Below are 14,559 nucleotides of genomic sequence, written 5' to 3'. Positions count from 1 at the left end.
CCCCCAAACACCTGGTCACTAAGTAAAAGTGCACAGAAACTGATTACGATGTGGAATGGTGGAAGAGCACCAGACTTAGCGTCAGACTAAGTAAGAACTCTTTTGGGGGTTTATCAGCTGTATGTGTCCTCAGGACAGTCAGGAGAAAAATGATTTGTAAAATTTAAAACACTAACTTTATGGCAAATGTAGAGTGATGGATGGGTGGGAAGGTGGATAAAAGGTAGATAGGATAAACTAATAAATGGATTGATGGAGGAAGGGTAGGCAAGAAGAGGAGAGGGAGAGAATGTAGAAGGGGAGAGAGGAGAGATACTATGCTAAATGCTAGGATTACAAATATAAGAAAACAAGTCAATCCCTGCCCTCAAGGATCTTACATTCTAACAAGACAACACACAAATGGGAAAGCACAACTGGAGGTCTTTCAGTGGAAAGTGATTGGTGTTCAAAACCGAGAGAGAGAGACAGAGAGAGTCAGAGACTGAGACAGAGACACAAAGACAGAGACAGAGAGAGAGGCAGAGAGAGAAAATCTTAAAGCACTATAGATTCTTAACCTATTGGTCTTCCTCCACCGCCTTTGGTAAGCCATGCCGTTGGCCCAACTATGTGTTGGCCCAACTAACGCAAGGAAGAAGCTTGGCTACATCACAATGTTCGGAAAATAGCGTCACGACCCCAGAAAAAGAAGGACGTATACGAGGTTAGAAATTTATTTACTCTTCCCGAGAGCGGGATATCTGAATATTCCAGTTCGGCAACGCTGATTGGTTGATCGCCAAGCCCTGGCTCGGACCAGCTTCTTCCGTTCCAGTTCGCTTAGCCGGCATTGCGCTTGCGCACCTGATTTCTTGGTTCCCCAAGTATGCGAATGGAGCAAGGGTCGAGTCTTCTTTTACTCGCGCTTGCTCTCGAGGGCTCGGCGTCCTGGCGTCGCCAGGGACAACCCTCGGGTTCTCCTCAATGGGAAAAAGAGGGCGGTTAATTTACTCCGGAGGGCGGGAATGGCTATCAAGAGAAAGGGTCAATCGAAAGCCCGAAATCTGGCGCGTGCAAAAACCAAGCTCCGGCCCACCAGAAGCTGGGGCAACCGCAGAGTGTTACTGGCGTTGGGTCACTGCGGCAAGAATGACTTGAAGCCCAAGGCGTGGGAGCAGGAGGCTACGACAACTTTGGCTGAGAGTGATAGGGAAGGCAGAATGGGGGCGAGCAGGGGCAAGAGGATCCACGGGTAAGAATGCCCGCCGCCCACCCTTCTCCTCCCTGGGATATCCCGGTTGCAGGCCACCGCACTCCCCCCCCCCCCCCCAATCCCACCACGGCTAGATTCTGCGTCCTCCTAGCTCTCTTCGAGCCCTGTGACTTCGTGCATCCAGCACCTTTGCATACCACACCACTCGCACCGGAAACGTACCCCCACACTCCACACTCACCAGTCTCCCTTCTGATTTCTTCCAGTAACTTTTAAATCCTGTTCCCACTTCACATACCCCAACTCTGCTCTCCATCCTTTTCCTTTAAATTTCCTGTTTCTTCCACCCCACATGCCGTTGCTTGACCCTATCCTCATCCCTTTCTCTGAGGCTCATTTTCCCTATCTGTAAAATAAAGGCTTTTCCAATCCTAGAGCTATGATAACCATGAATCTCTGCTCCCTCTGTATAACTTTCCTCTAGCTTCCTTCCTTGACTTCCCAAATCCTTCGATTCTACTATAGAAAGGCTTCTGGTACCCAGGGTTCTTCAAGAGGCTTAAATTCCTTCTATCTCCAGGAACACCAAATATCTGTCTTGTTTTCTTTAGCAGAAACTTTTAAGCCCTCCCCAGTACTCCCATATCTCCTCCCTGATTGTGTAACAGTTTCTCACGGTGGGGCAAATTTCTTAGTGCTACAATGAAAGCTTGCTAGATACTGTACTTATAAAACCTCCAGGTATTATGGAGAGCTAAGTTGGACACAGCATCAGAAAACTAAAGGAACCCTAGAAATAATCTTGTCTAATGGAGGAAATTAAGACTGGGAAGGGTAGCAGCTACGTGATTTAGTGGATTGAGAGCCAGGCAGAGAGAGATGAAAGGTCCTGGGTTCAAATATGGCCTCAGACACTTCCTACCCTGGGCAAGTCACTTAACCCCAACTGACTGGGATGGGGCAGGGGGTGTGGGTGGAACTAAGGCTGAGGAGGTCAAATGAGGTATCTTAAAATCTTACAACTTAATCAACAAGGGTCTGTTAAGTTTATGCTGATTGAATCTATTGTAACGGACTTTTCTACTAGTAATGATGCAATGATCCAGGACAATCCCAAAGGATTTATGAGAAAAAATGCTGTCCACTTCCAGAGAAAGAACTGTGGGAGCAGAAATGCAGAAGAAAAACATATGATTGATCACCTGGTTGGATGGGGATATGATTGGGGTTTTGGCATTAAAAAAATCACTCTATTGCAAATATGAATGATATGGAAATAGGTTTTGAACAATGATACATGTATAATCTTGTGGAATTCCTTGTCAGTTCTGGGAAGGGGGAGGGATGAAAGGTGGGAAAGATCATGAATCATGTAACTGTGAAAAAATATTATAAATAAATAAATGAAATTTTAAGAAGTCTATGCTGATTGCCAGACACTGGATATACTAAGACAATAATGTAACAGTTCCTGCCTTCAAGGAGCCTCTATTCTATGGGATAGACAAGTACATATATAAATATAAGATCATTTACTGGGGGTATCAGAAAAGACCTCATGGAGAAAATGGCACTTAGAACCCCTGCAGTCGGGTGCTCCAGTATACAGTTATGTTTTTCAGCCTTACCTGAAGTATTCTCTAATATATCCATCCACAGGATAAAAAGATGGGCCCTGAGCTACCCAGCAGTATCATTATTGCTCTTGGTGGGTGGCAGTATTATTAATAAGCACTTTATATTGGTAAAACACTTAAGCAATTACTTAATCCTCCCCATGTTGCTGATTTCCAATTTTACAGAGGATTGTTCCAGACCTCCTGCTGAACTAGTGGAAAGGCCAGAAATAGAACCCAAGGAGTTACAGACTCCCAGATCCTTGGTCTCCTGGCATCTGTTGTTTCATATATTGCAATTGCTTAGGAAAAAAAAAAACAAAATGTAAAAGCACTTTCCAGCTGTGTCCTCATCAGTCCTTTTGTAACCTTTTGATAAGAGATGGATTAAGGTTAACATTTTTATAGTTTTCATGCTCTGACTTTTGAGGGGGGGGGTATAAAGCAGAGAAATTGTCATAGAAAGGACCAAATTATTTAGTGGCTGTTACAGTGAGCCAAAGGCCAAGTTTAAAGTTAGATTCTGATTTTACAGGCCCCTGTTTGCTATCCACTAAGGCCTTATTTTGGTCTTATACATTAGAATCCTCCAATCATTCCACTGCAGCTAAATCTGTCGTCTTGATGTTCTTCACACAAGACCTTCCATTCCTGCCTACAGCTTTTGTACTTAGTGACTCCCAAGCCTGGAATATACAGCCTCCTTATTACCACCTCTTGGAGCCCCTGGTTTCTATCAGGATACAACTCAAATGCTACTTTGCCTTCTGGTTCCCCAGCTGATGTTTCTGCCCCAGCCCTCCTGCTTCCCCAGGTTTAATTTGTATTTGCATTGCCTGTATCTAAATAAGGAAGGCTGCCCCCCCTTCTTAGAATGTAATCTCCTTAAGGGGAGGGACTCTTTAATGTTGTCTTCCTGACTATTACCTAGCACAGTGCCTGGTGTGTATGTAGCAGATTAAGAAATGTTTATTGATTTCCAAAGTATATATTGTTGGGGTAAAGGATTTTAGACAGACTTCCTATGTGAAGAGGCTTAAAGGAGAGGGAAGAACCAGGAATAGGCACCAAAATGCAAGACACAAAGAACTATCCTGTTTGAGTAGGTGATACAGAGAGAAAAATGACAAGACAGACAGACATAGGCTTCCCTATATACAATGCCTGCATCCTGAAAGAAAAGAAATCCCTACTTTGAAAGTGAGAAAGAAGAGGAAATGGGGGCTATAATAATAGTAGTATTTAATATAACACTATAAGGTTATCTTATTGGATCCTTACAACCAATGCTTTGAGGTAGGGACAGTTATTCTCCCAATTTTACAGATGGAAACTGAGGCAGACAGTTTGGTCACACAGCTAGTGTCTTTGTTTGTTTTGAAATCAGAGGGATTTATTGGGAGAAAAGTTGAATGTGCATGTGGAGTGAATCCTTTCCACCATGGAGGATAACTCCACATCTAGTGTCTTGAAGCAGGATTTGAACTCAGATCATTCTGACTCTAAGTTAGTTACTTTGTGGATGGCATTGTAAACTCTTTTTATAATGCCATCCAGCTGCCTGATAAAGCTTGAAATAGGAATTGTGACAGTTAATCGGTTTCCTCATAACCTTCCCTCTTGGACTCACCAAAAAAACTGATAGCCTTTTTGTTCATTGGACATCCATATTTGTTTTGAAAGTGCTAAATATTTTTCACTTAGTTGGACCTCCCCAACCCAACATCTATCTATCTATCTATCTATCTATCTATCTATCTATCTATCTATCTATCTATCTATCTATCTATCTATCTCTCTAACTATATCTCTAGGGTGGCTATGCGAAGATCATAATAATATGTCCTTCTTTGGATATGGACCTCCATAAGTGAGATTTATATTTTTAGGTTGTTCTTCAAGTGATGGTGAAGGGTTTGTCTGTTCCAGTCCCCATAGTCACTTTTTGTCTTAGGAACATCTCTAAGACAGAAGGGAAAGAAAGTCTAGGCAAATTCGGTTAAGTGACTTGCCCAAGGTCACACAGCTAGGAAGTGTGTGAGGTTGGATTTGAACCCAGATCCCCATTGAGTCCAGGCCTGGTGCTCTATCAGCTGTGCCAGCTAGAAGCCCCCCCCACCATAGTCATTCCCATCTCTTTGTGGCGGCATTTTCAAGATAATTTGGTCAAGATTTTAGAGCCCCTTAGCACATGGTCATGAAGAAAACAAATGCACCATGTTAAAATGAAGGAAATCATTGGGGTTGGGTTTGTTGTTATCCTAGGTGAATGAGGGGATTGACTGGTCCCATTGGAAAGTTGAGCCTCAAACAGCAACAGCCTTTGAGTTACTAAAACAAGTTGAATACATCTCTGTTTGGCTGCCATGGTTAGCACTGGTGACACATCTAACAGGATTTGCTTTTGTTCTTCCATGAATCTTGTAATGAGTCTCCATGGGTTTATGGGCATTTGTGTCTAAAGATGTATTCATGGACACTTTTCTACATGAGTAGGAACCTGAGTTTTCCCTTTGGACTCTATTTCCCATAAGGCAATGCAGCTATATGCTGGATCCTGGTTACCTTCTTATTAACTCTTCATATCGACCATCTCCTAAAAAAACCCACCAAAGGACCTTATTAGTCATTGATGCATAAAACATTTGGAAGTTTTTCTAAGTATACTCCTAAGAAAAACCCCACTGTGTGTTTATGTGATACCCTTGTATGAAAAAAAACAACCAAAGATATCAGGTAAAGCTGACCTTACTTGGGCTGAATAAAAGTACCCAAAAGGGAGCAAAGCTAAAAATGGTGGGTTGAAACCATATTATTGAGGACCTCAATTATTAGGCTAAGGCATTGGTTTTTCCTTTAGTAAGACACTGGGTAGCCCTGAAGATTTTAGAAGATAGAGGACTGATGAAATCAAATCTATTCATTAATTGAATTCAATTCAACAAACATTTATTTTTTAAAATCCTTACCTTCTGTCTTAGAATTAATGCCATATATTGTGTAAAAATCACAATCTAATCATTGCTCTCTCAATGGGAGGCCCATGTCATGCACATAGATAAGTAAATGCTAAATGTATATAAAGTAATTTCAGTGAGGAGAGGAGCCCTGACCACTGACGGGATTGGGAAATACCCCTTGGATTAAGTAGGTGACTCTTTTTTTTTTATTTAAACCCTTACCTTCCGTCTTGTGTATTGGCTCCAAGGCAGAAGAGTGGTAAGGGCTAGGCAATGGGGGTCAAGTGACTTGCCCAGGGTCACACAGCTGGGAAGTGTCTGAGGCCAGATTTGAACCTAGGACCTCCCGTCTCTAGGGCTAGCTCTCAATCCACTGAGCTACCCAGCTGCCCCCAAGTAGGTGACTCTTGAACTGAACTTGGAGAGAAATTAGAGATTTCAAGAGGTAGCAATGAAGGAGAGCATTCCAGTCTTGTGGGTAGTCCTGAATAGGTAGGGATGGAATGTTGTGGTATGGGCAAGTAAGTTTGTTTGTCTTTGAAAGCTAAATGTATTTGAATTTTATCCTGGAGCCACTTTTTAAATAGGAAAGATAGGGGATAGTTGGGCGGACAAGAAATGACATGCTCAGACCTGTTGCTTTAAGATTATCACTTTGGCAGCTGCCTGGTATAAGGACTGGAGAAGGGAGAGACCATGTAGGAGGCCATTAAAATAGTTAACATGACAGGTTAACATGACCTGGCTGCCTGGAAACAGGATCATCCTCTATTTTTCCCATATATTACCTCTGCCTCCCAATCATATTGCTCTCTTGTTTTTTCCCCATCAAGGCTACTCTTTTGGACCAGATTCCACCTGGAATAAATGTACTTCATGGTAGCATATAGTAGGATTTACTCTAAACTTTCCATTTACCTCCCTAAGAATGGTCCTGATGTTAATAGTAGGGGGAGGGGAGAAAGATGCATGTTTAAACACTCCTTATATTCTAATTTGGATTATATGTACTTGGTGGTACCTGTCTCTCCCAATAGATGGAAAACTGTTTTAAAATTTATTTTTAGTTTAGAATTAATGCTGTGTATTGGTTCCAAGGCAGAAGAGTGGTAAGGGCTAGGAAACTGGGGTTAAGTGACTTGTCCAGGGTCATACAGCTAGGAAGTATCTAAGGCCAGATTTGAACCTAGGACCTCCTGTCTCTGGGGCTAGCTCTCAGTCTACTGAGCTCCTAACTACCCTAGAAAACTCCTTTTTTAAATCATTGCATTGCACCTACCATTGTGTAGTCATTTCAGTCATGTCTGACTTCCTGAATCCACTTTGGATTTTCTTGGCAAAAATACTAGAGTGGTTTGCCATTTCCTTCTTCAGCTCATTTGACATATGAGGAAACCATGGCCAACAGGATTGGCTTACCCAGGGTCATACAACTAGTAAGTGTTTGAGGCAATATTTGAAGTCAGGAAAATGAGTCTTTCTGATTTCAAATCAAGTGGTCTATCTACTTTGCCACCTAGGTTCATTGCACCTAGTACTTTTAATAAGTGTTAGTTGAATGAATGAATATGAAGCAGAATAAGACACAGGAAGCATCCTAATTTCACTTAGGCAGGAAGGTTCTGGGTCAGTTTCTAAATAGCACTGGATTGAGAGTCAGACAATCCTCATTTGGGGCTTGGTTCTACCCCTTACTAGATGTATGATCTTGGGCAACTTCTCTATTTTGGGCCTATTTGTTTTTCTATAAAATGGGAGAGTGCTGTGGACTAGATGCTTTCTGAGGTCATTCCCAGTCTAAATCTATGATTCTCTTGGGCAAAACTAAGGTACTTGTTTTGTTAACTAAGAAGATGTAGGAATATATCTTTGTTTAGCCCCATTTTTGTTTTTGGATCCTAGTACTGGACACATAGTAGATGTTAAATGAATTCTAGTTGAATTGAAAAGAAGAAAGAGAATTATCTTTTAATTTCATTCAGACACTGGACCAGGTGATCTTTTGAGATTCTTCTGTGAGTCCAAAGTGGATTTCAGTGGCATACTTGGTCAATAGTGCTATCAGGAAGACATTTTGTGGCTTTGGAAGCCAATAGTGCCATCAATGAGACATACTGTGGCTATGGAAGCCAAAGAAAGGCAGGTGATAATAGGCAAGAATGAGAGAAAAAAAAAACCAAGGAAATAATAGGATGGTAGGAAGATAGAAAGCCCATAAGAGTCAGCTTCCTTATCTCAGGTTAGCATTAACCTTTAGGTAAACAGAGCCTCTCCTAGAGGGCTTGATAAACACTGTCTCCTAGCACTGAGAGCGGAGCTCAAGGTAAACGAGAGAGCAAGGCAGGGTAAAGATTTCTTATTTCCTCTTCTTTTTGAAAGTGCTTTAGAATTGACTCAGTCATAGGGAGGACCTGAGGACTGACTTTTTGAACCAGAGGATTTGGGTTCCATTTCCAGCTCCGGCTCCACTAGTGTGACTTTGCACTTGTCATTTAACCTCTCTTGGGCCTCAGTTTCCATATCTGTAAAATGAAGGGATAGAAATAGAAGAAATTTCCAACTCCTAATCTGTGGTTGTAGGATCATATTGTCCTATGGCCTGTGAGACTTCAGTTTTATCTGTTGGGCTATTTGTTCAAGTTACTGGTTTGAATGGTTAAGACTGTCCAAGTTGTTTTTGGTGTAGGTACCAGTCCTTATTTTTCAGGAGAAATCCAAACTGCCTTCCTCCATTCCTGTCCTCTGTCACAGGGTGGTTGTGAGTTGCTGTTAGACAAAGTGAGACTTCATGAGATCGGAGACTGTCTCATCTCAGTGTTGCCTCCTTCCAGCACCTCCAGAAGCAGTATCTCTGTCTTGGAGTCCTTTGTCCTGGGTTCGTATCCTGGGTCTGCCATGTATTTCCTGTGTGACATTGGCCAAATCACTCAAACTCTATCCCCCCCCCATTCCTCATCTTAAAAAAAAAAGAGAGACTTAAAAAAAAGAAAGAGAGTTGGATTAGATGCTTTGTAAGGGCCCTTTCAACTCTGATCTTGTATTTTGTTTGGCATGTAAAAGGTGGTTAGAAAGTTCATTGATTTGAGTTAAATTTATAAAGTAAGATAAAAATATATATGAAAATTCATTGATGGTATAAAATATTCTTCAAATATAAGGGATTATTAATAAAATCTGCCATTGCAGGTATGTGAAGAGGGAAGGGAATGTAAAAGAGGCCCCCAAATTTGATTCAAGGGAGACTGCCCTGAAAGAAGAGGAAAGAGGGTAAGCACAGAGAGGGGGTAAATGGTATAGGGACCAGGGTTATAGTGGGGTACATGCTGGGAAGAGGTTAGGGGAGAGATTATACTGGAATTATAGGGTTAGAGTAGAGAGATCACGAGAGTGGTGAGAGAGTGGTGACAAAGAGGTTGGTGAGAGATCTTCGATTTTAAACCCACCCATGGATCTAAGAATGTAGGAACCCAAATGACAGGGAGCATAAATATTGTTGAGCAAGTTACATGTATTAAGGGCTATGCATGGTAAGAACTGGAAGAATAGATACAGACCCCCCCCCCAAGAGTTCAAGTATAATTGGGAACACAAGGCAAAACAATTTAGGATCAATTATACTCATAATTAATATTTGATAAGGTGTTCTAGAGACAAAGATTGGAGATTACGTTGGCTTATTTAGGGAATGGATGGGGCTGGTTCAGGAAAGCTACTTGGATTAGGCTCAAAACTGATATGTGTATATATGTGTGTGTATACATGTGTATGTATATGTATGTGTGTGTGCATGAGCACATGCAAGCACACTGAGATTGGAGGGGGTGGAGATTCAGGAATATGGTGGGAAGTTGTGCTGTGGTAGGGCAATCTGTCCAAAAATTTTGGGACAGGGAGAGTAAAAGGGAGATTCTCAGAAATTGGTTTGAACATTCATCACAAAGACTCTAAAGCAAAGCATAGAGAGAAATTCCAGGAGTCTTTGAGATGAATGGAGCAAGACTGAATATATAAATTTATTATAGATCCTTTTAGGGGTAGGCTTTATGCAGGCAGGTAGCATTCATTTTTAAGCCAGCACCCTATTCACTTTCTTAGTGGTCGCTTTCAGGCTTTACAAAGTGAACAGATTTTCTCAAAACACCTAATTATACCCTTTGGGAGTGACTTACTCACTTGATAGGGCTCAGAGCTGTAATAGCTTCCTTAGCACAACCTCTGCCTAATAAGGAGAGCTTGTTTATTTGCTGCTACTGTGCATTGGAAGGTTTCATCCTACTCTTCAGAGTCACAGGAGAGAAAAGCCAGGCCTGGGGTTGGTTGGCCAACTCCCCAAGGCCATAGTTAGAAGCAAAAGCAGGAATCAGTCCCCACCTTGAGCTCACACTAGCAGTAGAGTGGGTTGGAAATTTAGAAACACTTTGCTTTCATATTAGGGGTGCTATTGCCACCTAAATGAGTAAGGACAGGGGTCCCTCTGGAGGTGGGTTCATGTAACTGCTCTCTACCTTTCGAGCAGCCCCTCTCTTGTTATTTTCCCAGAACTCTATCCCCAAAGATGCCACAATTCTTGGCTTTGGAAGATGTGGAGTTGGGAGAGTCAGATGAGAGGGAGGATATTTCTGAAGATGAACAAGCAAGAAGGCATGTTACTCTGGCTTTTGTTGAGAAAGATGCCATGGTATCCTTGAAGAAAGATATTGGGGTATCCTTGAAGAACTGTTCTCAGCGTCATTATAAGAAGAAGAAGAAAAAAAGGTTAGAAATGGAGGTTGGAAAGTGGGAGAGGGGAGGGTACACCGAGGAGACAAGAGCCTTAGGAACACAGAGAACTAGGGAGGCCCTGTGAAGCTTAGAGTCTTGGGAGAGCTGCCTATTATAAAGAGAGGGCATACAGAGAAGAGGGGAGTTGAGAGACAACCTTGGCTTTCATGTTAGTATAAAAGCCTCTTGAGGCACAGTTAGGTGGCTCAGAGGGTAGATAGAAAATCAGGCCATTTGCCTAGCCCTTGCTGTCTTGAGAGTTGTTATGAAGATAAAAAGTAAGTTTTTTTGTTGTTTTGTTTTTTTTAAACAAAATTTCTCAAGTATTTGCTTTAATGAAGATGAGCAGTGGCAACAAACTCAGAGGTGAGAGCCACTAAATTGGATCTCTGTGGAGGTATCTTGACTTAGAAAACCACATGTTAATATTATTTACATTCTTAAGCATTCTTATTTATTTGTTAAATGTTTCCCCATTACATTTTAATCTGATTCCTGCTATTCACTAGAGTAGGGATTTAGATTGAGAATCTAAACCAGAGCTAATCTCTAATCGTTTCTATTTATTGTTAAAAAGTGGATTTTTTTTCTTTTGTAATTTTTTGTGAATAAATGCTGCTTATTTTCAGAACATTTGGAACAAAATCATAAAGGTGTAGTTTGAAGATCTAGATTACTGAATCTGACTAGCTCTCTTGTGCTCCCCTTCTTCATTTGGCAATGGAGCTGCCCTTTCTCTAAGCTTGGATTCTTTCTGACTCACCTCTGTTCTTTAGGGCCATGGGACAAAAAGGGAATCAATTAAATATTTTAAAATTTAAGTGATTAATTATTACTAATTTAAATTTAAATAAAATTAAAAATTAAAGTTTTTAAAAAGATCTTTAATTCTAGTTCCTACCTTTCTACAAAACAACATTGATAATAGATAGATAATACAGGCAGGATTTGCCACAGATATAACATAAATTTCTACCTAATGGATCAGATAATTATACCTTTATGGCTCATATTCTAATAATAGCTGTGCTCCTTTTAGGCCCGGGGAATAATACTCTGCAATGGAAATTGGGGAAACTAGTTTCAATATATTAAGGGATCAGGTTGCCCTGAGAACTAAGATTTCAAGGAGCCTCCTTCCTCCCAACCACAGATGGAGTATTTTCTGGTATAGCTTACAGATTTATGAGTCCAGCCATCCTGTGGTCTTTTTCGGTTTCTCTGTCTCTGTCTTGCTGCTTTCTTTTTTCTCTTTTCCAGATGATTGGTGATTAATCTATCCAGCTGCCGATATGATAGTGGTGAGCATTTTATGTTTGGGGAACCCAGTTTGGTTGGTGAGCCACTGGATTCCTTGGAAGGAGGAAGATTGCATCATTATGTGTCCTTAAGGATTCAAGGAAGGAACTCCAAATCCTATACTTCCTTTCTCATAATCTGAGTTTCTATAACCAGAGGACTAGAAATCCAGTTACCCAGGATTCCTGGTTTCCAATGAGCAAGACCGAGAATATAAATGTTCTATATACTTTGATATTCCTAGCTATCATATCATCTGTATGGGATAGGTGGTGGGGAGGATGAGTTGAGGTCATGATCATAAAGTTTAGAGAGGAAGCTCCCATCATCCTTGAGTGTCCCATTCAGTGGTTCTTTCCCCCTGCCTTTTTATGATTCACTCAGAGTAAGAGCAGAGCTAATCTAGAAACAGTAGATAATTCAAAAATTAATGACAATATTCTGTTGTAAAATATATGGAAATATTTTTCCCCAGACATTTTGCCATCCTAATTAAGTTTTTTTAAATTAATTTTTAGTTACATTTTAAATTCCAAAAATCTTAATTAAGTTTTTTTGTTTTTTGTTTTTTAAACTCTTACCTTCTGTCTTGGAATTAATACTGTGTATTGGTTCCAAGGCAGAAGAATGTGTAAGGACTAGGTAATGGGGGTTAAGTGACTTGCCCAGGGTCACACAACTGGGAAGTGTCTGAGGTCAGATTTGACCTAATTAAGTTTTGCTCAGGTTTAGGATCACAAACCTATATCTGGAAGGGACTTAGCAATTATGTAGTGCAATCCCTTTATTTTACAGGTAAGGAAACTCAGGTCCAAAGATGTTAAACTATTGGCCTAGAGTCACAGTTTTTTTTTTAAACCCTTAATCTTGTATAACCCAGTTTTAATTGCTTGCCAGCTCTGGGAGAGAGAAGGGAAGAAGGGAGAGAGAGAATTTGGATCATATAACTTCAGAAAACTGATGTGGAAATGTGCTACTACATGTAAATGATTAAAAAAAATAGAATGTTACTTCCTCAAAAAACAAAACAAAACCAGAAACTTTTATCTTATGTCTTAGAATCAATACTAAGTATTAATTCCAAAGGAGAAGAGCAAGTAAAGGCCAGGCACTTGGGATTGAGTGACTTGCCCAGGGTCACACAGCTAGGAAATTGGTCAGATTTGAACTCAGGTCCTCCTGAATTTAGGCCTGGTGCTCTACCTAGGTACCCCTCATATAGATACCTTGTGACAGAATCAGGATTGGAACCAAGGTCTTCTTGATATACCAAGTCCAAGGCTTCTTCCACTGGACCACAATTCATCTGTATTCTCCAAGTGTTCAGTAAACTTTAGAAAGTTCCATTTGTTCTCTGTAGCAAAGGGAAACCATAAATTAAGGGTGAAGTTTGCCACAAATGAACCGCATACGCTGTGTTCTTCAGTAGTATTATACCCATCCCATGTCCTTCTCTGTAATGGTGCCTGTCCCATAAAATAGTCTTTTAAGCAAACGTGTTTGGCATTCAAGCAGCATGGCCAGGCCATCAGAGTTGCCTCTTTGCAGTAGAGTTTGAATGCTTGGCAGTTCAGTTCAGGGTCTGTTATCTTGTCAGGTGGTCTTCAGAATATTATATTATTATTATCTAATAGACATTAACCAAACACACATTTACCTCAAAGACCATCTTATAGAGAACTCACATGGAGGTCAGAAGAAGCAATACAAGGATGTCCTAAGGTCTCTCTGAAGAACTTTGCTATTGCTGGTGAGACACGGGAGACCCTGGCACAGGACAGTCCAGCAAGCCCAAGGTTAACAGACCCTGAGCTGAACCGCCAAGCATTCGAACTCTACCCTCTGAATGCGCAAATTTAGAGACATCTCCATCCAAAATGTTCATACAGGCTCGTTGTCCCTGGCCTGTGGTTCAGCCTTCAGAGCTGGGATCAGTTTGATCCGCCACCGTTGGATGCCCCAACTCAGTGATGTCATTTTGGTCCTCTTCCCGTCTAAAGAACAACAGCCAAACCAACTGGCCATTGCTATGCAAGGGGGAAAGGGTGGCTCTAAGAGTGGAGAGCAGGCAGTGCTTAGCTTAGCTTACCTGACATGATGTGGGTCCCCTGTTCTGCTTCGTGGTCTCACATGCTCTTCTGTGTGTCTAATGCAGTTCGTCGGGCTGCCCGGCTGTATGGCTTACGTGAAGGAGGAGACCATGATGATTGGACCCTTTATTGGACAGATTTCTCCGTCTCCCTTGATCGAGTAATGGAAATGAAATGTTACCAGGTACTGGAGTGGGATCAGTCCTCGGTGATGGGGAAGCTTCTGCCTGGGAGAGTGGAGGGGATCTGTCCCCAGCCAGGAGGACTATGAAAACCGATTCTTTGTGGGTGCTTTCATTTCCTCCGTGGGGTTGAGGCTGGAGCTCATGCCTTCTAGCTTTCTTTGCAGAAGATCAACCATTTCCCTGGAATGAGTGAAATCTACCGAAAGGACCTGCTGGCCAGGAATATGAGTCGTATGATAAAGCTTTTCCCTAAAGAATTCCATTTTTTCCCTAGAACTTGGTGTCTTCCTGCAGAGTAAGTTTTCTCTTTGGGCTTCCTTTCCTATTTTAGTCTCCCTATCTTTCACCTTTTTAGTCAATTGGCAAGTCAATCAGCAAGTGTTTATTAAATACCTATAAGACACTGTGCTAGGCTATAGGGGCACAAAGACAAGGAGGGACCACTTCTTGCCC

General features: G+C 41.4%; 2 protein-coding genes across 3 annotated transcripts in view; one reads left to right on the top strand and one right to left on the bottom strand.

Moving 5' to 3' along the window:
- CALCOCO2 (calcium binding and coiled-coil domain 2) overlaps positions 1–652 on the bottom strand; it is a 46,689-nt gene extending 46,037 nt beyond the window's left edge. Inside the window, exon 1 of the mRNA XM_056816865.1 lies at positions 561–652. Within this exon, the coding sequence (XP_056672843.1) occupies positions 561–595 (35 nt within the window). The 5' untranslated portion in view covers positions 596–652. The remainder of the gene's footprint in view (positions 1–560) is intronic.
- Positions 653–756: 104 nt separating this feature from the next.
- TTLL6 (tubulin tyrosine ligase like 6) overlaps positions 757–14,559 on the top strand; it is a 52,038-nt gene continuing 38,235 nt past the window's right edge. For both annotated transcript variants that reach the window (XM_056816863.1, XM_056816862.1), the window contains exons 1-6: positions 757–1,234; positions 8,958–9,038; positions 10,311–10,526; positions 11,796–11,833; positions 13,987–14,105; positions 14,271–14,401. In XM_056816863.1, the coding sequence (XP_056672841.1) occupies positions 1,008–1,234; positions 8,958–9,038; positions 10,311–10,526; positions 11,796–11,833; positions 13,987–14,105; positions 14,271–14,401 (812 nt within the window). In that variant the 5' untranslated portion in view covers positions 757–1,007. The remainder of the gene's footprint in view (positions 1,235–8,957; positions 9,039–10,310; positions 10,527–11,795; positions 11,834–13,986; positions 14,106–14,270; positions 14,402–14,559) is intronic.

Source organism: Monodelphis domestica, chromosome 2 (genome assembly GCF_027887165.1).
Source record: "Monodelphis domestica isolate mMonDom1 chromosome 2, mMonDom1.pri, whole genome shotgun sequence".
Lineage (NCBI taxonomy): Eukaryota > Metazoa > Chordata > Mammalia > Didelphimorphia > Didelphidae > Monodelphis > Monodelphis domestica.
The sequence above is the reverse complement of the archived record's forward strand: the minus strand, read 5'-3'. Positions and strand labels throughout refer to the sequence as shown.